The following is a 22,641-nucleotide window of genomic DNA, read 5'->3' on the forward strand; positions in this document are numbered from 1 at the left end:
GAGAGGAACCCTTGCATCGTAATGTGCTTGCGGCAGAGACTCCTCACAGCCACGGCAAGGAAGAACTCTCAGCCACCATGTCCCGGCACCCACTTGTCCTACTGGTCCCACTAAGAGGTCCCCTCTCCCCTGGGGGGGTTATCCACACCCCACTTCTGGAGCCACCGTCACGCAAGTCACGTGCACGATACCCAAACCCCAAGCAGGATCTACCCCAAGGAACAGTCTGCCACATCCCCACGCTGCAGGCGAGCTCACCTCGATTCCGAAGTACCGGTGCCCTTTGCCCAGCACAGCATCTACATATTCCAGGACCAAATCCACAGCCTCCTCCAGCAAATCGTAATTCAGATAGAGACGCAACAGCTCGGCAGCATCCACCGTCTGCAAGCAAAGAGGGAAACGTCAGCCAGGGAACATGCCCAGGAGCCACCACGATGCTGAGAGGAACCTGCTCTGAGCCTCAGTGACAGGCACAAAGCATCCAGCACAGATTCCTGGAGCTGGGAACAGGAAGGTAGGGCAAAGCTTGCAGCCAGGAGGTGCCTGGCAAAGCAAAGGTGATGGGGCAGCTCTGGCACGGCTAGGGTTATTTGGCTGCAAGCAGTATGTGCTGAGCAGTGACCCTCTCCCTGTTCTCACCTTGTAGCTGTTAATGAGCCAGTTGGGCAGCGGTATCCCGTGAGCCAAGAGCTTGTTGATGACGCAGCGATGGTACAGGCTGTTCTGGGATGGGTACCGCTCCAAATAGGATGACAGCAGCCGCCAGGCTTCATCTGTGGCACTGCAAGGCAACATTTCCCCTCAGAACCTGTGCCAGCAGCCCCTGCTACTGCCTGTGAGGCCATGGTGTGGCTCCAGGGGACCTGTCCCACTGCTCGGGTTCAATGTCTGCGCTCGAGGCCCAGCCAAGTGGGGCGTGCCGAGTACAGCAGGCTGGGGAAAGCACGGAAGCATGGCTCTCCCAACATCCCAGTCCCACAGGTCTGCTTTAAGGGGGTTTTATGAACCCACGACCCTCTGGATTCCTGCAAGGCTTTAACGCTCATTCCCACACCAAGCAGCTCTGCTCTTCTCCCCCGCAGACAAGGACCTACCTGGACTCCTTGGTGGTAACCAGAGCGGAGAGCTCGTTTGCTGCCAGCCAGTCCCAGGCCTCTGCCTGCGCTGCCTCCCCTCCCAGCTGCAGCTTAATACACCTGCAAGACAGAGCAGTGCAACAGAAGTGGGTGCCTTTAGAGTCCAGCCCTTTCACCCAGCCTCGCCACAGCTGCCAGCATCAAAGCCACCCCTCGCAGGACTATTCCTAAGCAACAGCTACGAATTAGCTGGCTTGGCAGGAATAGAAGGCTATTAAGAGCGATTTCTAAGCTGCTCTAGCTGCCAGGGAGGAATTAATAATGTCTCTGATGTTAGCAAGCTTTAGGGCCTGAGCTTGGGGGGCAAGAGCTGCCCTCTGTGCATCCAGCCTCAGGAACAGGTCGCAGCAGAGCTCCTGAATGACTCCACAGGCACAACGCATCCTCTGGGAGTGCAGAGAGGCAAAGGAGAAGAGGAATCCTGTGGTCAGAGATGAGGCGTGAGAGCAAATGGCAGCACAAAGATCAGACGGGAGAGCAAGCACTCTGCCAACCGCTATTTGAAAGCTGCTCAGCAGCTTGAACAAATCTGTCAACATCTCACTGTGACTGTCAGATGCCAGCTCTCCGAGACCAGGGAGCAATCTCTCCCCCATCCCCACCTGCTCAGCAAGGCTCCCTTATTCTTCCTTTTCAGGCATGAAGAGCAAGTTCCACCCCGAAACCACTACGCCAGCAGCTGCCGTGGCCAAGCACAGCCCTAGCAGCCACGGCGAGCAGACAGGTCGGGACAGCGCTGGCTTCTGACCCTGGGGAGCTGCAAGCTGCACCCTGCAAGCAGCACCTGTCCCCAGCTGCACGTCACCCAAGGCGGGGAGGAGAAGCTCGCCACGTACTTGAAAGTGAGTCCCTCAAAGATGGGCGTCAAGGGCAGCTTGAATGTTTGGCACAGAGTGATGGCAGTGTCAAAGAGGCCGGCCCGGACCAGGAGAGCAACCGTTTCCTCAGGTGTAGAGTTGCCTGCAGGGAAGCAGGGCCAGGTAAATGCCTCCCCCAATCACACACCAGTGCTTACTGGGGCCTGACCCCGTGCAATTCAGCAGCAGAGCTACAACAGCACCGTGACAACCACCCAGCGTAAAAACCCCTGCAGCAGTACTTCTCATCACATGGCTAGAGGCTTTCTTGGCCTCAGGAGCACCTCCTGAGCCCAGGAGCCACCCATGGAGGGACTGCACAGAGCCACAGTGATGCATGGAGCTGTCCCTGATCAGGCACCAGCTGGAGGGATGCAGGCAGCAACATACAGCCCATAGCCAAGTGCTGCTGCTGTTTAGGGGACAGCCTTGTCACTGGTGCAGCAGGCCTGCATCCAAGTGAACAAGGCATCAGCTCAGCTCTGCCAGCGCAGGCAGGAGGGGCAGTGGCAGGAGGAGAGATGAAACTGTGACACTTGGCTCCCTGCATCTCCAGTGTGCCCTCAAACGAGCTGTTCAATCCTTTCCCTGCAATCCCTTACTGGGAAGTCATCTCCTCCTGACACTTAAAGGGGAAAAATGTGTACACGTTGTATAACTCGTATCAGAGCGGCAGAACATACCTAAAGGGCCAGGGTGGGAGAGTTGCAGCTTTCTGTTCCCCAACAAGGAACCATTTTGATAAGCTAATGCTGTGTCATGAAGCTGCATCATCCAGGACAATAATTAAAGTCTTGCAGTAACTGTTTTTTCTAGGGCTTTCTAATTCTGCTTCTTCTGGGGGAATTTCCAGCAAGACAAAAAGATGTCTTTTTGTCCCAACACACGAGCTTAACCCCAGCCCCAGGCTGCAGACCACTATTAGAGCTCAGCAAAGCCAAAAAATGGTCGAAACCTTAAAACTGGTTCCCTTGATCTGCCTCTCCAAAGCTGCCGAACTTGGTGGTGAGATTTCATGCTAGGGAGAACCGAACAGTCCCTGCCAGCTCCTGGGTTTGTCTCTGGGTCAGAACAAAATTGCTGCTTCCTCTTCTGAGCTGCAACTGAAAGCGCCATAACTAGCAAAAACCTCAGGGGAAGTCAGAGGCGGCTGCACTGTGTCTCTCTTACCTGCCACAGCTGCTGTTGACAGGTCATGCTGCACCAGAGTCAGCCGGATCCGGGCCAACACACACTCCTTCTCCAAATCCTCCAGCTCAAGAATCTCAATTTGTCGAGTTGCTGTAACAGATGGACACAAAGGGCTCTTTGGGCATCATGCAAAATACCTACACCCCTCTGCCCTCCTAAGAGGAGTTGTATCACAGAAAGCACCAAAGGAGGGGTCAGGTTCTGCTGCCCCTTCCACACCACCTTGAACTGTGCCTATCTCCTTGTTAAAAACCTCCCACTCCTCTATTAAAGATGTTACCTAACGCTGGGTAGCAGCTGCTGCTCTGACTGCCTGGCATATGCCACAAAAGAGCTCATTCAGAAGTAATTGCTTTAAAAATACCTGACCTTAAATTTCTGTACTGTTATGCTGAGGATTTCAAGTCTAACCTGACCCCATCATCCTGTGCTTTGGTAGACACAGGCAGAGCAGAGACCTTCCCAGCAAGCAGGGTTTCCAAAAGCACAAGTAACAAAAGTCTTGAACAACTAGAAATTGCCTCACAAAGGTGAGGGTTTTGTGTTTTTTTTTTAATTACAAGTTATTTCCACTGAAAGCAAAAGTGCTGACAAAACATCAAACTGCAGAGGAGTGTGCACAAAAGCTCCAGGGGGAATAGCTGTTACATGGCAGCATATTGCAACACTGGGAGAGTTACACTACCTTACAACCCCCCAAATTACTGAACTGACAGAGTCAAGAGCTGCACTGAGCCATCTCCTAGCTCACACGGGAGCAGCAGAGCTCTGAGGCCAGGGCAGAGGCTGTGGAAACACAAGAGACACTGGAAGTACCAGGACTAGGCGCTTACTTGGAACAGCCGTGCACTCCCCATCGTAGCTTCTCTTCGGGGATGCTCCAGGGCGTTCATACTTGCAGGAAAAAGCAGAAAGAGGGTTCATGCCCACCTGGTTTCCAAAGGACAAGTTGCCTTAATACATTACAGCCCCAACACCAGCTCTTCATTTCAAGCCTTGATTTGAATCAGAAAAGCCATTACAACCACTTGGCAGTTCAGGTTACATTTATCTCTGGCTATCAGAAACACGGCACAGCGCTAGCTGATCAGGCTACAGCCACCACCTCCCCGCAAACAGATTTGAAACACAAACCATGTTACAGCAATTCTCTTTCTCACTGGTATTCTGGCTGTTCAGATTCCCCCCAAAAAATTCACTACTCCTTCAACAAAAGGTGATATATTCCCACATATATCCACCAGCCCCCTCCCAAAAGCTGTCCTGCTTCCACCCTGCTCCAGAGAGGGTCAATGAGACAAGCTGGCAGACAGGACTGATGTCTCCATTGAGTGGGGCGAGACAATTCTGCACAAGCTGGCCAAGAAGATGAGAGCAGCAGATTAAGGCGACCAATGCCTCTGTTCACATCGGAAAGGATTTTGGAAGCTCTTTCCCAGATGTACACCTCTAAGTGCCCCCACAGTCAATAGCTCAGGTCAGAGGCTTTGTAGTAAGCTCAGCGTTTCCTACCACAGCTCCAGAAGCTGGCTGCACTATCCAGGCGTACTCTGGGCGGATCAGCCGTAAGCAGTTAATAGCAGCGAGGAAACAGTTTCCTTGTTTCTGGAGCCCTCTGAGCGTCCGCACCTCTCTGCCCAGGCGCATGCCGTATTCAAACATCACTGTTCCAGCTGAGGAGAGAAGGGGAACACATTGGCCAAAAGCCAGGCAGGCCACCCCGCAGCGGGAGGTGAGGCAGCGTCCCAGACCAGGCGGGCTGTTACAACGTGTCCACCCCGAGCCTTACCCTTGCGGTAGTTGTGGCGGTAAATGTGGAAAGCGTACAGCAGCTCGTAGTAATTGTGGGTCATCAGGTCCACCGCTCGAGCATGCGATTCGATGATCCCCACGACCTGCAGCATACAGAAGCTCCAGTGGGTCGACAATCCCTTTAAACAGAGCGGTTGTGCCCTGCTGCTTCCCAGCGCAGGCAGATTACCTCGTTATGAAGGTTCACATAGGGGAACTCCACCAGGTCCTGGAGCTGGGAGCGCTCACAGAGAACTACCACTAGCTGGCGCAGACAGTCCAGCTGCCTGTGGAGAGAAGCGCAACCGCTCTGGAGAAGCGGGAACAAACTCATCTCCAGGATGCAGGCTTTAAGCCAGGAACGCACTGCTTTGCAATAAGCTCCGTGGTTTGTTTTTTTTTTCTGGATTAGAACCAAGAAGTCCCTTCAGACTTCTCCTCTGCTGGGAAGTGAGACCCTGGTCAGGAGAGATCCTCTGCAAAGGTCTCTCAGGAGGGCAGTCTACCTCCCTCAGCTGTATTTGGTAAGATTTTCCTTCAGCCTCAATTAAAATGCATTCCTGCTTCTCCTCTAAACATCTATTCCAGCTCACCACATCCTCCTCTGCTAGGGTGAAGCTTCCTCTACCCAGGTCACCTCCCACATGGTACTCATACTGAAAATTCAACCCCAAGTCTTTTCTTTATTAAACTGACAGGACTCCTAAAGCTTTTCAACATACAATGCCGCATGTGAACCTTTAGCCATTCTTCTGGCTCCTCCCTGAATCAACTTCCCCCCCGGTTTCTTCCTTTGAGCTAGTGCCAGTGCCAGCTGTCCTTACAAAAATGAAGTATGCTTCATCAAACACACCTTTACACATACTAAACAATACCTCCTAACACAGCAGCCACGTTCTACCCTAAAGCGTCATCTTCCTTTCAGTTTGATGGAAAAATTGGTACAAGGACCTCAGAGACAAGTGAACATGAAGGCATAAAACTGTCACCTACCTGCTGGGATCTGGGTTTTGTGTTAAGGCTACATATGCTTCACTGTTGTGTCCCAAATCCAAGTGATGTTTGAAGATGCAAGTTCTCAAAGTAGCCTGAAAACACCAAAGAGCACAAACCAACATGTTTTGAGTTATAAAACTCAAGAAAGGAATTCCTGTGTAAGCTCCCCAAAAGAGCATCTTGATGCAAAAAAGTGACCTGTACCTGACTTCTCCAGTCATCCGCTGATTCCATGATAGCCAAGGTAGCCAGCTGGATGACCAGCTCTGGTAAACCCACCATGTCCAACAAACGCAGAACCTGGAGAAGACAATACTCTAGTGCTGGCCACAGCAGTACTGAAGAACGGGTCGAGCTAGTGAGAGTTTGTTTGTTGTTTTTTTTTTAAAGAGCTACTCCTGCCCCTACTAACCATAAGAGCAGTTTAAAAAAATTTACCAATGTTTCTAAGCAACTAGACTGGAAACAGGAAAGATTTGGTAAGTTGCAGAGATCTGAACCCCAGCACAACAGGTCCAGGCTATGGGCTTTTCTGGAGGATTCATCTCTGCACATATCAGTTTTCTGAAACATTTTAGCACTGACAGTTACAGTAAACCCCTACAACAGTGAGGTAAACTATTCTGTTCCCAAGCACACATGCACCTGTATTAGTGAGAGAAGTTCCCTCTCCAAGGGCACCTGACAACTCCTTGTGCTTTACGGAGTTTAAAATCAGGGAATTCCTTACAATGAGCCTAGGTCTAAGCTCACAGCCTGTCTTAACCATGGTATTATGCAAGAAGAAAGATCTTATCTCAATTTAAAGACATTATTTGTGATTTGCCTCAAAGCTTAATAACCTTGCCCTTAAGCAGCACCTTACATCTAGCCTGGACGTGTCTGGCTTCTGTCTCCAGCAGCTGGATCTCACCCTGCCTTTTTCTGCTGGATAATAAAGTCCTCTGCTATTAGAAAACTAATAGGTGGAAAGTACCTAGCTTTCACACTGTAGTCACCTCATCAGCAGCCCTCAAGGAAAGTAAACTGACTACACCAAGATTTCACCTCCCCCCAAAAAAAAACATGTTTTCTGAGCCTCAAGTCACTTCTCTGAAAGCTGGGGACCAAGCAGGAATTCTCTTTCCAAGCAGTATCTGTGTGGAACAACTTGGTGCCAGTTTACTTGGCCAGGAGCATGTAGGGGGCTGGCTCAGCTGTACCTTGTTGTAGTACTGCAGGCGTGGAGTGGAGACCACCTCACCCTCCTCAGGCTGGATTAGCCTGTCCAAGAACTCTTCTCTTCCCACCTCTGATGCAGCTTGGCAGAAACAGTCCAAAGCCTAGAAGCAGACCAGAAAACAGCTTGTGTGCTCCCTTGCAGGACTGACCAGCCCTGCTGTACCAGCAAGAGGACAGTGCTACTTGTTTTAGCTCCAGTGTACTGGTCCTGCTGGCCTCAAGCTAACGAGAACTTTCCCAAGAGCAGATCCCGCTGCCCAGCTCCAACCCCATTCTTTGCCCAAAGGAAGCAGACCTCAAGGATGTTTCCTGACTCACCCCAGCAGAAACAAGGCTGGCCCTACTTGTGCACCTCCTCCCTCCCAAAGGAAAATGCCCCAGATCCCTGAGGTAGGCAGCACCAGAGGAGACAAGGGCCTTACCTTGTGTCCCTCACCCATGACAAGGTAGCACCTGCCCATCATGAAGCAGCAGGAGCCCATGTTCACGTGGCACCATGGCTGCAGCAGGCGGATGTATTCCTACAGGAGAGGAGGAAGAGGAGTTTTGATTCAGGTCAGCACTCGCTCATGACCTGCAGGCACCCAGTACCAGAGGAAGGGTTAGGTCTCTAATGCCAAAGTGCTGCTTTGGTGGCCCCTTTAGCTGTGGTGCTCGCATAAATCCTGCTCTACCAGATTGAGGGCTGGTTTCCCCAGCCCAAAAGTCCCTTCTGCGCACAGGTGGGGAGACATCCCTCACATGCTCCCAGGGAACAACCTGCTTTGAATAGCTCCAGTATCTGGAGGACAAAGGACCTCAGAATCAGCACCCAATATCCCCAAAAATCCAACACAACGCTCTCCACAACCGCTGCAAACTTGCTGCCGGGAACCGCAAAGGAAACATTACCCTGGTGCGCACAGAGCACAACGGGAGCATGCATGTTGTGAAGGCAGCGGGAGAACAGGCAAAGCAGGCATTAGAAGAGCAGTATCTGTGCAGCAGGGCAGGGGAGGGTGAGCAGCCAGGGAAGACCATGGGTAGCAGCAATAAACTGACAGGGATGGGGTGGAGTGCTGATAGCACCAAGGATACACCACAAATAAAGCCACAACACAGACACTGGCCAGCGTGAAACAACACAACTGGCCCTATGCCTGCTCCGTCAGGATAATATAAGGGCTGCAAAGTGTCATCACCTATCAATAAGCAGCTAGGAAGCATGACAAAACCTCAAAAGTTGGCATCCCTTGTGCCTGGGAGAGCAGCGTATGCTCTTCATACTTGGAGAAGCAGAGATGTCCCACTAGCAGGACTCTGGGACTCAGCAGGGAGGCAGGCGGAGAAGCCAGGACCTGGCGGTAAAGCCAAGGTCTCACTGGACGACCTGCATCTTTGCATGTGCATAAATCACCGGCACATATGCCCCATCTACCCCAGCCATGCGTTCACTAAAAGCCACGTGGCAATGCATCCTTCTGAGCCCGGATTCACTGTTCTGATTAGCCAGCTACAACAGATAAATCCCACCCCAGGCTTACTCAACAGCTTGTCATACAGAATAAGTAACAAGGAGAGGTCTGGCCCTCATCCCAGGCCAGTGCTTTGGTCACTAGACCTTCTCTGTGCCCGCCTGTTACTCGCAGGGTGCTTCCTGTATCTCCACCTCTATGTGGGTCACCGTACTCGTGCTCGAGGCAAATCCAGTGTGAGCTCCCTGAGGTCAATGCACTTAATCCAAGTTTACGTGACTGACTGGGATCAGTAAGCGTAACAGAAGGTAGCGGGGAGGAGGAAGAGCCTGCCCCTGCAGATATAAAAGTCTCTTGTACCTCCTTGAGGCAGGACACAAGTGAGGCGAAAGCAACGCAAGGAAATTCAAAGCATGCTCGTGCCATGAGAGTGCACACATGCCAGGAGGTACAACGATGCTGCCCAAACCATCCCAGCATTTCCTGGCTCAAAAGCTCTGCAGATTTGACATTCTTCTCGGAAGCAACACGAACACAAAAGACAGCAATTTAGCCCCCAGGTGTAAGGGACTGTGAGAATAAAAGGATCTGCTAAGCACAGGAAAAAACATGTCATTAATAACAGCCTGCCTAGCCCTGCACGCCTCAAGGACTGCCATCAGTCAGGGTATGAAGCGTGTCACATGGCACTGCAGACAAGAAACCACGCGGTTCAGAACTAGAGCACAAGCAGCTACAACTACCAAGCCCTTGAAGAGCACGGGAAGAGACAGTGGAGAAACAGCTGAAATACAGCAGTCTACGGAGACACCTAAAAAAAAAGTAGTTCACTCGTCTCGCTGCCAAGATGTTGGGAGCACAGCCAGGGATGGGAAGGTGACAGATGTTTCTTACTCTGTTTTTTACCAGTAAGGACATTTAAGAAATAAATAAGCCCTCCTGAAGCATTATTTCAGCTGCTGGGTTGAAGACAGCCTCCTGAACCCCAGTCCCGTCGGGCAATCTGTTTGCAATGGTACCACAGGAAAGGCTACGGGTAGATCAGCAGCTAGCAAGCTGCTGGATTATGGGCTTGCTGTGATATTTAAACAAGCTCTGCAAAGATGTTTCTTGCACGCAGTATCACGCTGTCAGACAAGCCCTGGGAGACTGAACTCCTCCACGAAAAGGGTATATAATAATCCTGAGCACTTATGCCTGGATTTTCTTGAAAACAGATGAAAGAGGAAATGCATAAAACAACCACCTGAAATCATTCCCCAGCAAACTGTCTGTGTCATTTTCTAGGTACGAGATATTTAGCAAAAAGCCCTTCTGTTAGCAGAGGCAGACACCACAGGGAACAAGACAGATGCATGAGGAAGATGGAAGATATTTGCTACCTTACAGTTTGTTCACCGCACCGACACTGTGATAGTTACACGAGAGATTTCTAACAATTACCCAGCAGAATCCTTCCTTGCTCTGTTTCATCTGCAGGACAAACCTCCAGCCCATCATCTCCAAAAGGGAGACGTGAGAGCAGAGTATTTGGGAAGATTAGCTCGTGTCTGAGATCAAGAGAGCAATGACTAGCAGAAAGCAGAACAAACTCCAGCAACTAGAAAGATGATGTTTTGGGGAGCTTTTTCTAAGCAGATGTAAGGCAGCTGTGCAGAGAGCTCACACTGCGTCACACCTCTGCACTGGCCAAAGCGCAGAGCTGCTGCTGAAAGAAACCCACGCCTGGAAAGACAAGTGTTTGCTATTGCACCCGCTCCTGCTCTTCCCCCTTCAGCCCCTGTGAGAGAGACGGCGCAAAGCACTCACCTGCAGCTGGGTGTACTGACAGCTCCCCATCAGGCACTCAGGGAAGAGGAAGCTGGGATTGCTGGGCCATCTGAGCGGCGGTTAAGGAACATGGGACAATCCAGCCCCAGGAGCTCACAGAACTAGTCTGAAAGTCAGCATGCCTCTTGCACTCAGTTTGTGGGGGGAAAGGAGAGAAGATTAAGCTGCTCTTTATACAAGTCATTATTCTGTAATAAGATTTATCCATATTAGAACAAAACCATTAGTACATCTAATCCACAACTACCCAAATCTTGTTACTCTTCCAAATCTCACAGCATCGCACCTTGCCAAGTCAAGTTGCTAGAGCTCAAGGGCTTAAAGTCAAAAACTCAAATCCTTTCTTGTGCACCGGAACAGGACTGATTCTGTGAAATCTTAAAATACCTGCAAATCCCATTAATGCTAACAAGTCACTTGTTCCAGAGACTTGCCTTTGAAATGTGGGCGTGGAAAGCACTGATTTTGGAGTTGTATGAGGCTTGGTGGCGGAGGTGGCCAACTTACAGCCCCCAAGCACTCTGCAGCCCACCACCCTACCGCCTCCACTAGCCCCAACCCTCCTCCCACAGACCCACCTCCCAGCCTCCAGATGCATGGAAGCTCCGTATCAGGATCTCACACAACTTGCGCAGGGGCTCTGGCACTGCCATGCCATACAGAAACTCCTCCTGATTCCAGCCCGGCAAGAGTGAGCACCTTGCAGCCGGTTTACAGTCAAGGATACAGAAGCGGCAAAAAGTCAGTCACTATTGCGGTAATGAGATGGGGCCAGTTCAGGCTTGTTTCAGCTAAAGAGGTGTTCGATTGTAAGAAGAGTCGAGATATAATGTGCCTTCTGGCCACTTCCTGGAAGAACAGCTCCACAATTGTTTGAGGGCTGGATACTAAAATATAAGTTAAAGAAACACTGAGAAGAGGGCCCGCAGCAGACATCCCAGGCTTTCTACATCGTGCTGTGCTCATCAGCCCAAACATCACAGATTAAGACAGAGCAAAACAATAAGCACGTTCAATACTCAGACTTGTTGGTTTTGGATTTCTCTTGCCGTCTGGTTAAGTCAGAGGGAGTAGCAGGAGATCAAAGAGCCACATACTGCAATGTTTATTAACCACAACTCAATTACAACAGACAAAAAAGGGTTGTGCTCGCTCTCCAGTTGTGCTATTCGCAACACAGCTGCAGCTTTCCAGCGCGACCAAGTGTTGTGCAGGGCAGGGCTGAGGGAGTGCTGATTTGGCTATCTGTTCAAATGCCTCCATCCTCGTTCCAGCACCCTCAGCAGTCCAATCTCCCATTAGCTAACTGTTCTCAATGCCTCTCCCCAAGCTGCCATCTCCTTTCAATCTTTCCTACGTTTCACATATTTTTCCTGCAGCACAGCAGCCAAACAGGACTTTCCTCACGAGCCGGCCAAGAAATAACCCACGACACTGGCACAGACAAAGGATGTTTTCAGTTTTGCTTTCATGTGCTGACATTTACATCGAGGCAATTGCCTCCTGAACCAAGACTCTCATTCAGGGAGAGTTCAGACTCCAAAGACTGCAGTGTGCTTACAAAGAGCACAAATGCCCCAGGCCTGTAAGCCAGTGGAGGAAATTCTTCTCCAGCTCACAGCCCCGCACACGTGGCACTGCTGCCTGTTTGTCACCAATTTTCTCAGCTCCCTCCGAAGTGTCTTAGGCTCAAAGTGCAGACTACTTACAGCAGCATCTTACCTCTGCATTTTCTCCCCTACCCTGCTCACCACCTCCCTCCCTAACTGCTTCAAGGTACACATCCTCCTAATTACATATTCTATATCCTAAATATACGTTCTCCCCCACTGGGATTTCTCCTCCATGACAGTAACCCAAAGCATATGTCTTTGCAGCAAGACTTTTAAAATGCAAACGAATTATCAGCTGCAATTTTCCCCTTGAGGCGCTGGCTGTGAACAACACTCAGTCTCAACTGCAAAGGGCTGGAAGCACAAGTATGTTTTGGGGAAGTATTGCTACATTCTCTCCTTTCCCTGAGCTGCTGCTCCTGCTTACTGTGGGATAAAGGCTGGCGAGCAGGACAGAGCTGGTCTGACCCACTACAGCCGCTGTAACGTAGGTGAGCGAGAGGTGAGCTTGGCTGACATTGCCAGGGTCAGCATTAATAATGCTTGGCTGAGCAAGGCCTTCCCATCCTCCTCAAGTTGAGGATAAGATCCACATCTCTGGTCCCAGTCCAATGCTACAAGATCCTTTGTTGTTTTTTGGTGGACGGCATGACAAACATCTCCACCTAAAGTGGGGTCATTCAACCACGCACTCCATTAGCTCACTGCAGGAAGCATTTCCCTCGGGTGGCAAAGACAGAGTGCCAGAGGTATAAATAACACAAACACCGAGAGCTGATGAACTGTGGACATCTTACCTAGTTTATGGGGCGTTAGAACAGTGGTGTCTGCTAACTCCAACACAGATAGATGCTGCAGATTAGATTCCCTAGAGAAGAAAAAAAGCCATCAGTGAAGAGGCAACAAAACGCCTCCTGCTTTAATTGCGCTCATTGTTCAACTCAAATGACTCCTACTGCCAAAAAAGGCAACAGTGCACAGAACAGCAAGACCTCACACGGCAGAATTAGCACAAGGCAAGGAGTCAGCTCAAAACGTGGAAGAAAAAAAACAACCCTCCCCAGCACAACCTGACTGCTAGAGTGATACTCCCACAGCAGCCACCAGCTTTTCACATCAGGAAGGGCATTTCAGGTGGATTTAGCAGGAGCCTACAATCAAAGACAGAAGGGGCACGGTATCGGTATAGAGACTTACAGCGTGTCAACGGGGACATCTGATGCCAGGCACTGGCTCGCCCACTTAATCAGGTAGTAGGAGAGCAGCAGGGGAGAGGTGCGGTGCAGCAGGTCCTGCTGAGACTGGAACAGCTGTCCCCCTCCCAGAACCATCTGCAAGCAAACCAGAGGTTGGCACACTGAGAGACCAAGCCCAGAGCCGTGGCAGGACAAGGGCAACCATTGAGGTTTATATCAGGCCCAGCTCGTCCCTTCTGCAAACACCAAGGTGCTCAATAGCCCGGCAGTTCACTCAGCCCACCCAGGAGACCAGTAGGACTCTTGCATGTACCAGAATAACCTGGTCATAAATTAGTGTCACCTCAGACCAAGGGGCAACTCAACTATTCTGGTGGCCCAGACCCCATGGGGAAAGTTTAACAAGCAAAGCTATGTGCACACAGAGTTCTTCTCTCGCCTGTGAATACCCACACCTGCTGATGCCAGGGACACCAGCAAAAAGGTGCTTTGCACTGCTGCAACAATGTCACCGAGAGTGAAATCACGGCTTTGCTGCTGAGACCATCCCAGGGCCCAGCCTTGCATCCCTGTAGGCTCCAGCCAAGAGCAGCATGGCTAGGTGACACGGAAGAAAAAGCAATCCATGCCTGTGGAGGACACAACTGTGTCAAGGTGGCAAAGCAGTAGTTCATCATCAAACAAGCAGCAGGTCACATGCCCTGTGAGAGTCTGTGAGAGCCTGGCTCCAGAAGGGCACCTTGCAATGTGCTTTAAATGCTACCAGGGCAACCTTATCCGGGAAGAAGGGGATTTCTTTTCAACCAAGAAACTACCGCAGTAACATTTCCAAGCAAATAATATTGGTTTAAACAACACTCCTCTTGTCTGGGGATTGGTTCCACACCCCTGCGTCCAAACCATCAGCACCATCCCTCACGTGGCCACAGAACGGACCCAGACCAGTCCCCACCATGACCACAAACACAGCTGCCATCGTGGTGGCTGTTTGCACTGGCTGGAGCAGCCTCCAAGAGGCTGAAACTACGGCCTCTGGGTAAACACTGCTGCCCTGACACAGAGGTGCTGCGTGCTGCATTGCCAGAAAACAAGGCTGCAGTCCTGTGCACGCTGGGCTGCGCAGCACCAGGGGAGGGATGGGGAACAGATGGGAAAACTACATGTTCAGGCAGTGTTGTTTCAGACGGGAGGCTGGAAACAATGCCGCTCTCCTGCAAAGTTTTGCTTCCTGGATGCTCATCGTGGAAAGAGGTTAGGGTGTGAGCACTGCTTTGCTTAGGATGACAAAAGCAGCTGGAGAAAGAGAACAGGCCTTGCCCAAGCCTCAGGCTAGTTCAAACAGCCTCCAGTGTTCTGTGGGAAGAGACAGTGCTCACAGCCTGGCACCACCAGAACCCAAGACCCAAAAGTTCAAAGAGCGTAGCAGTAGCTTCAAGGGCTGTACTCACAGGATCTCCAAGCCGGAGCAACAGCTGTTGGAGGATCAACAGGTCCCGACAGATCAGGAAACGGATGGTAGCAATCTTACACACCCCCCAGCAAACCACGCTGACAGCCGTACCGCTACCATACAGCTGGGTGAGGTTCATGCGCATAGCTAGATGATGAGCTGAAAGATAAAAATCACTGAGATAAGGGGAGGAACTAGACAGACAAGAACACTTGCTGAGACACTGCTTTCCCAGCCCAAACACACCGCTGTAGAGCTCTCACCTCTTTCCATGTCAGCGTCTGTCTCATAGTCCATTTCTCGGATGAGCACTCCAATGGCGTGGATGGGGTTTCTGACCTCCTGCAGCTTGCTGTGTATATCCTCCATCACATTTTCCCTGCAAAGTGAAAAAGATAACAATAATGATAATCATCGGCAACATGAGATTTAAACTCAAGAGTGCTCCCTTTCCTCTCTTACTGATCCTCTCTGGAAGGCAGTGTATCTGATCAGCCTGGACATTCTTGATGGGAATCCTCTTCTGGCTTGGAGTTTTATTACAGCACCTGCAGGAACCAGTCTATTTATTCCGCCCCCCCAGGCTACCAGGAAATAACAGTCAGATAGCTGGCATTCCACTAATGATTTCAGGAGGTTAGCACAGTAACCACATGGTTTGACCAAGGCTCTGACCTCTACCTAGTGTCTGCAGGCACTTGCTTTCCACACTGCAATGATTACCTAACAGGAACTTGTTCCTCTTCTGCTATCTTACCTGAGAATCATGAACATTTCTTTTCTGGAGGACCCCAAGCAACAGCAAAGGGGTTCTGGACGGAAGACCCTGCTAACGTCACTGATACCCACGCTCCCCAACTCTAAGGAGACCTGGAAAAGTCTCCTGCAGCACAGGGAGAAGCCCGGACATCTCAAATGTGCTTTGATGCCAATCAAGGATGGCTCCAGGCAATCCCTGCTCAGCCTTCACAGCCTCCCTGCAGGGGAGCTTCTGCAAAAACATCTCCTTACGTGTCATTAGCTATCAAGTCCTCCAGGATCTGCTCTGCAGCCTTTTCTGGAGGCTGGAGGCGGGAGCAAGCCATTTCCATTATGAATGCCATTTCCATGGAAATTGATTCTCCGATCAGTCGAAGGCACTGGACAAGACAGACAACATCACGAGACATCTCCAAATCTGTAATGAAAGAATCTAACTGTATATTTACAAGAGATTTCAAAGCAAAGGTGGGAGGGCCATTCAAAAACCAGTTAGTTCAGCTCCTACCAGCAAACAACTAGCAGCACATTGGTCTCAATCCTGCATGCCAAACTGCCCCTTCCCTGCTATGAGGCCAAATTAAAACTTAGAGGTTAACAAAGAAAGATTTGGGCTTTATATTTGGAAAGTAAAAACTACTGATGCAACAAGAAAACAATGAAATTTCCTCCAAGGGATTTTCTCCAGCCACAGGTTGAAAGGAAATAATTAGCGTGCCGTAAGAGAAAAAAAACCCCAGAGCAAACGGCTCAGACAACTTAGGTCTGCCAAGCAGAAAGCACTCTCCTTTCAGCAGCTATCTGTTTGCAGCACCACCTCTCACAGCTGCGAGAGGATTTTCACAGTCTTAGGAGTGATCTGAAAATTCAGTACTGAGGGTTCAAATCACTGCTTTGCAATGCAATCCTTCATGTATGCGTTTTGAAAATTAAGTTAGATTTTTTGAGAAGTCTGAAACAGACAGGGCAGGAACTGCTAGCTGCCCAAACCCAGCCCTCCAGCTTTCCTTCCCTCAGATCCAGAAATAGCTCAACCAAATGGATGACAAGTCTTCTTTATAAAAAATATAAAGATCACTCGAGCATGAAAGTAGAGCTTAGGTAACATTTTCCGTTGCCTTTTTCTTGTGAAACGTCATTCCACAGCCAGTAAAGCATAGAGGGCACTGTGGCGACAATAGTAACGACAGGTTTTGCACACTCTGGCATTTACTCCGCTGAGACAAGGAACAGCACGGTCCCTCTCCAGTGCTTACATGAAAACATTTATACAAAAACATTGCACTAAAAACTAAGTTTGCAGAACTGGGCAGCTGAGCCCAGCTACAAGTTTCCTTCTCATCTGTAATCTTCGAAAGGAGTTTACTCCATCAGCAAGACACAGAGATTGGGGAATTTTACAAACAGAACCACTTGGACCGTGTCAGAGTAGGTCTTACAGCTCTCAGTGGGCATGGAAAAGCTGAGCAAGCACCCAGCCGAGATAATGGTGAGCAGGGTTCATATTGGTGGGGTCACCCACATGGTCAGAAACACTGCACCCCACTCTCCCCACCAGCACACTACCGGGCTCCAACCCAGATCTGCCCCACACAGAGCTGGCATGAAGAGGGCACCAGCTAACCGCAGCCTACACAGAGTGTTTATAAAGCTACAAGGGCAAAGGATCCACCAATGCAGGTCCTTACCACGGAGCAACACGCAGCCCCAAATCTGAGATGCTTCCTTTTTAAGTTATCTGAAAAGGATCACGGCAGAACTGCAGCCTTGACACCACTTTCTAACTCCTGTTGTGAGCACGATCGCAGGTTTCACAAAATAAAACTCCCTACAAGTGCCAAAATAAAAAACCTAGCTCCATGTACATAACTATGGAAGAGTCAGGAGCTCTTCAAGAGACCTCTGGGAACTCCTGCATCCCTCCCTCTGTCTAGGGTTTCCCTGACATGTAGTGTTAAACCTCCAACAATGAAAAAGCTCCACATCTCACTTACCATCAAAGATTGCAGCATCATCCTCAGTCAGGAGGTGCTCGTTAGAGAGGAGATAGAGGTGGTCCACCAAGGAGCAGGGCATGAGGAAAGACAGGGAGCCCTAGAAAGGTGAGGAGAAAGCCCTTCTTTGAGGTCCCCAGGTCCAAACCTCTGTCAGATCACTGCTTCAGTTGGCCACAGAGGCCAAAAAGCCACCGCCGCTCAGTCTCACCTTCTTCAGCAGGCACACCATGCTGGTGTAGGGATTCAAGTGCAGGGCCAGGGGCCGTGAGAGCGCTTCTTGGTACTGAAGGCAGCAGGCATAGAACTTGGACCAGAACTCCACCTGCAGCTGCCAGAACTCCTCCGGTGAGCACTCATATTCTGTCACGCTGCTCTGGAACTAGCAGGACCAAAACAAGACTTCAGGTGAATACAGGCGGTGAACCAGAGAGAAAAACTGTAGCATTCAGACTGCTGTCTTGTTTCTCATGACCAGTGTCACACCTTTATATAGTTAAGGTTTATAAACACCAGCTACAGTTCTCTTCCCCACCACCTTTCCTACAGCACTGAATCACACAGCAAACAGCGAGGGGAACAAAGCTCACAAGAACCGTATCGATACAACCTTAGACAAAGAAGCACCAATGATATCAAGAAAAAGGGCAGCACTGTAGGCTTCTTTAAAAATATTGTGCATGACAACTGCTATAGAGGACGTATAGCCTTTTTTGTAAACTTTCTAGTAATACTCTAAGCAGCCTCAAGGATGAAGAGCAGGTGGTAGGACTGCTGGCTTACAGAGTCAAGCATATCAAAGTAAAATCTGGAGCAGCAGGATAAAATGGGGGAAATTTAGACCCAAAAGGACAGCCAGTTGATCTTTCAGATGGGTCCCCTAAGCAGATTATCTTTGGTGTCCAAAATTACGAGTGATAGCACCCATTTGCAGGGAGCTGGGAATGGGCACCATATGATGCATTACCAGTGAAGTGCACTCAGGGAGCAGAGACAGCAGAACACTGAGAAAGGACTCTAAAAAAGAAGAGGGAATGGAAAAGTCAGACAGGAAGGATAGTGATTCGTACTTTTTAAAAAATGTACGCAACTCCTTTGGAGAGAGAAAGGACAAAACAAGGCCTGGAATCACTCTGCACCTCATTTAACTTCACTGAACCATCACAATACTGCATACAACAGATGTAAGCACAAAACATCATGAAGAAAAAAAAAAAAGAAAATCTCACCTCACTTTCCACAGCTAAAGTAACCTCTTTTTTTAACTCGTCCCACGTCAGATCCATGTGTCTCTCAGTTCCTTGAGAAAAGATCTGAAAAGCAACAGAGTGAACTTTTACTTTAAAGCAAGAGAGCTGTCTCCCCAGGGTTCAAGCAGTACTGAGTGACGTAAAGCAAACACAAGAGCGTCAGCCAGTGCTTTGCAAAATGAAAGCATCAAAAAACATGGCTGGCTGCTGAATGTGGGGTACACAGATGTACAGCCTGTGGAAATGGAGGAAGCTTCCGGGTAGGCAGTGCACCAGAATGTAAGGAAAGAAGTGACGCACACCTTGACAGCAGCACTCTCTTGTACCTTGCTATAGGCCTCTAACAAGGTCACAGCACAAAGAATCAGTTGCAGGAGCAGAAGTTTGGCTTTTCCATTTTTCCTGAAAAGGCACTGCATGTTGCCCTTAACAGCCCTAGAGGAGCCAGAACCGAGCAGATATATTCTGAAAAAGACCACTACAGTGGGCTGAGAGAGTCTCTGTTCCCCTGGCTAAAGCAGCAGGCACTGCAAAGCAAGTTCAGCAACCTCTCTGCTATCTAAGGGGGAGAAAGCCCCAAAACTGGAAACCACATTCTGCCTCCCAGCATCAGCACACACACTGGATGAAGTATGGCACAACAGCCGCTAACTTGCTTCAGTGACTGCTGACAGGTCTACAAACTGCCAAATGCAAACTGATGCCTGCCAAGAGCCCCAAGGAGTCCTGCTGCCTCACAGCTAAACAGCCAGGAAGGATGAAGCCAAGCAGCACGTGCACAGAATGCCCTCTCACTGACCTGCAAAGCCTTCTGGATAGCTGCATTTGTGAACCTGCCAGGCATGAAGAGATACTCCAGGTAGGTTTCCTGCAAAGAGAAAAAGATCACAATCTAAGAAAACATATGCGTCAGGAGCAGAGCATTTAAGATACTGCTTCTGATCCTTACTCCTGTTCTCAAACTCATCCCCTGGATCTGTACTTTTTTCCAACTTGAGTTCATTCCCATATCCTGCTCGAACCATCCCCCTACCAGCCTCTTCACAGTTCCTGAAGTGACCAAACACTGCTTCTCGCATGCTCCAGATCTTGTTTATATACACGTCTTGTCTCAAGGCTCCCTCGAGTGACTCCACGTTCTTCTCATCCCTCAACTTTTGGTTTCATCACCATGCTTAGTGTTTTAATGCTGTGGTAATAGAGGCTAAGGCCTGTCCCCTTTAATTTGGAGTCATTTTAAGACTGAATCAATACAATTTGTACATTTGAACTGTCTTCATGTTCTCCTGGACAGAGCAGCTTCATTACTTCTTGTTGCTATCTCATAGTTGGCTCACCCTGGGGTCCTGATCGTGTCGAACCGTCACTTCTTCTTCAGGCAGCGGCTGCACAAAGACCTGGTTCCACTGTCCCGCGACATTTCTGGAAGAAAAACAGAGCCAGACTCAGTTCTGCATTGCAGTGCTCCAACACAATGAGCCCAGAAGCAGCCACCTGAACTAAACCTGTCACTTCCACCAGCAATCACAGATTTTACAGAACCCTTTGGATCTGGTAACAGGAGCTTTGATTAGTAACAACCAACAGATTTAGCCAGGAGAGCTTAACGGTGGCATCCTTAGCTCTAAACTAGCAGAACAGGTTGGATGTGCTCACCAGGTGACTCTCTCTCAGACTGACCATTAGATTCTTCTGCCTAAACTTGCACACACTCACAGCACTTTTTCACCCATTATTTAACTCCCTGGTCTGGTTATACACCAAGTCTGCCCTCTTAGCTTCCTGTATCTTATTCCTCAGGATCCTTATAAAGACAGGGATGATTCTTTCACATCACTGGTCTCCTCAAAACATGATCTTTCTTGGAAGAGACCAGCTGGTTATGTTTTGAAGGAGCTGTCGGTGAAGTACAGCCCTCCCTCTGACACACTCACAGCAGACTCCACTTCCAGCAAGCCTGCTGCCTGGCTTTTTAAATTTTTCACATTCCTGCAGCTGAGCTGTAGCTTTATCGTAAAACAGAACCAAGAAAAATAAAATTCCATGTAATACGCACTGAGACACAGTGGTGCACGCAACACAGAAACAATAGGAAGAACTAGGTACCGCTGCGCCTCCACACACTTCAATCAGCAAAGCAGGACAGGAGAAATGTTGAAGAGCTCTATCAGTGTTTTTAATGAGCAGCACGCAGAGCTGCTCCCGCAGATACCCTCACGAGGCTATCAACGCTACCAATTCAGCACAGAAACTCACTGCTCAAAGTTGATGTATTTCACAACAGTTTGGTTCTCTTCGTTGTGCCACAGCGCCCAGATCTCAGACGAGGTTAAGGCAAAGTCAACGAGAGTCTCCTAGGAGAGAGTGCAAATTTACTTTCTTATCATAAATTCACGTACAATAGAGACACGTGTACTTAACAGCAATAAAATATTCCCTCGTATCATTTAACCAAACATTGGGAACAGTTCTTTATTCACAGAGGCAGTCCAGGCCTCTGATCTCTCAGTAAGCAACCCCTTCCTTATCGTCTCAGTGCCCTCTGGGGAGCCAGGCCCCAGCACTCACCTGCGAGGAGAACAGGGAGGATATGTGGTCAAGGCTGTAGCGGTTACTCTCTGTGCTCACCAGCTGGAAGACACAGAACTACAAACACACCTCGTAAGTAATTTGCTAAACAATGTAAGCCACTAACCAGCACATCATGGGGAAGCTCATCTCCAGTCCCTCTCCTCGCCTGATGCTACAGTCAATAGACCCCAAAGGGCCAAGGGCAGGAGGGCCAAGCTGAGCCACAGACCCTGCCAAGCTGACCTTCTGCACCACGTACTGGTGTTGCTGCCTTCAGTCTTCTCAGCAAGGACACTCATCTCTGCCTGAACCTGAAGGATTTCTAGCTGTCTTTTGAAAGACTAAACCAGAAAACCAGTAACATGGGCAGTAACTGCTGGGCACTGCTAGTGACAACACAGTGCAGGCAAGTAAGGACACTAAGGTGGAAAAGTCCAAAATCCCCAAGCCACTTGCTGCTAACCAAGCTCTGCATGTTCTTACCAGAGCAAGCAGAGTGCTAGTGGGACAGCAGAAGTCACAATACACACTTCTACTCTGTACGCGAATGCCCTGGAGAATGCAAAGAGTAAGCAGTCCAACAGATGACACTACTCTGTGCCGTCATTCCTGTCCTGCTAAATTTATTATTCACTGCAAAAAGCAGAAGTTCTAAAGAAGTCAACGTCTGGCAAGGCAGCGACGCATGCGCACGCTCCCAGGAGCCTGACACACACGTACTATCAGTATTTCCAGGCTTTTAGCTCCTTTCAGACCTTTCCTTTTCCCACGGCACATATGTGCTTTCGGGATCCTACTGGAACAAGAGGTGAACAAGTGCTCACAGATCAGCTTAGTCACACAGAGAATTCCACTCCCAGGGTGAGGGCACATGTATCCTGCAGTGTTTTGAGAGCAAAGATGTTTATTCAGAAAGTACTGCTCTCCCCAGAGGACCAGCCATGAAGCTTTTCCCTATTTCTTGCCTTACAGACCCAGATGCCAGGAGGAACAACGTATTTTCCATGCAGCCCAAGAAAGATGCATTCACAGCAAGGAAGCCCTGTCCCTCCATACCTGCCCTCGCTTGGGTGCGTGCATGTACACACCGAGGTAAAGCCCCAGGGACTGGGAGAAGGCCAGTCGCAGTCGGTGCCCAGTCCCAGCTGCAAGCCGCAGGTCCCTGCTGACCGGCACAAACTCCAGCAGATCTGCAACCATCAGGCACATTTGGTCCTACACAAAATAAAAGATTTCAGGAAAACAGCACAGGAAAGATGCAGGACTGAAAAAAACCACGCTTCTCCCTCATCCTTCCCTTCCTGGCCAAAGGCTACCCAGATCTTCTTC

General features: G+C 49.6%; 1 protein-coding gene across 2 annotated transcripts in view; it reads right to left on the reverse strand.

The window, feature by feature from the left end:
• NUP160 (nucleoporin 160) overlaps window positions 1-22,641 on the reverse strand; it is a 28,760-nt gene that overhangs the window by 754 nt on the left and 5,365 nt on the right. The window contains exons 6-33 of one of the 2 annotated variants that reach the window (XM_080405741.1): window positions 22,369-22,527; window positions 21,310-21,387; window positions 20,998-21,095; window positions 20,079-20,163; window positions 19,541-19,609; window positions 18,721-18,804; window positions 17,703-17,873; window positions 17,492-17,591; window positions 15,750-15,915; window positions 15,002-15,117; window positions 14,737-14,897; window positions 13,290-13,423; window positions 12,890-12,960; window positions 11,207-11,366; window positions 10,459-10,528; window positions 7,618-7,716; window positions 7,177-7,296; window positions 6,179-6,274; window positions 5,972-6,066; window positions 5,169-5,265; window positions 4,977-5,082; window positions 4,700-4,860; window positions 4,021-4,117; window positions 3,167-3,277; window positions 1,976-2,099; window positions 1,098-1,199; window positions 643-784; window positions 259-384 (exon numbers count right to left, since the gene is read on the reverse strand). In XM_080405741.1, the coding sequence (XP_080261867.1) occupies window positions 259-384; window positions 643-784; window positions 1,098-1,199; window positions 1,976-2,099; window positions 3,167-3,277; window positions 4,021-4,117; window positions 4,700-4,860; window positions 4,977-5,082; window positions 5,169-5,265; window positions 5,972-6,066; window positions 6,179-6,274; window positions 7,177-7,296; window positions 7,618-7,716; window positions 10,459-10,528; window positions 11,207-11,366; window positions 12,890-12,960; window positions 13,290-13,423; window positions 14,737-14,897; window positions 15,002-15,117; window positions 15,750-15,915; window positions 17,492-17,591; window positions 17,703-17,873; window positions 18,721-18,804; window positions 19,541-19,609; window positions 20,079-20,163; window positions 20,998-21,095; window positions 21,310-21,387; window positions 22,369-22,527 (3,198 nt within the window). The remainder of the gene's footprint in view (window positions 1-258; window positions 385-642; window positions 785-1,097; window positions 1,200-1,975; window positions 2,100-3,166; window positions 3,278-4,020; window positions 4,118-4,699; window positions 4,861-4,976; window positions 5,083-5,168; window positions 5,266-5,971; window positions 6,067-6,178; window positions 6,275-7,176; window positions 7,297-7,617; window positions 7,717-10,458; window positions 10,529-11,206; window positions 11,367-12,889; window positions 12,961-13,289; window positions 13,424-14,736; window positions 14,898-15,001; window positions 15,118-15,749; window positions 15,916-17,491; window positions 17,592-17,702; window positions 17,874-18,720; window positions 18,805-19,540; window positions 19,610-20,078; window positions 20,164-20,997; window positions 21,096-21,309; window positions 21,388-22,368; window positions 22,528-22,641) is intronic. The other variant, XM_080405742.1, reaches the window with a different exon arrangement.

This window comes from Falco punctatus (assembly GCF_963210335.1).
Source record: "Falco punctatus genome assembly, chromosome: 10".
Lineage (NCBI taxonomy): Eukaryota > Metazoa > Chordata > Aves > Falconiformes > Falconidae > Falco > Falco punctatus.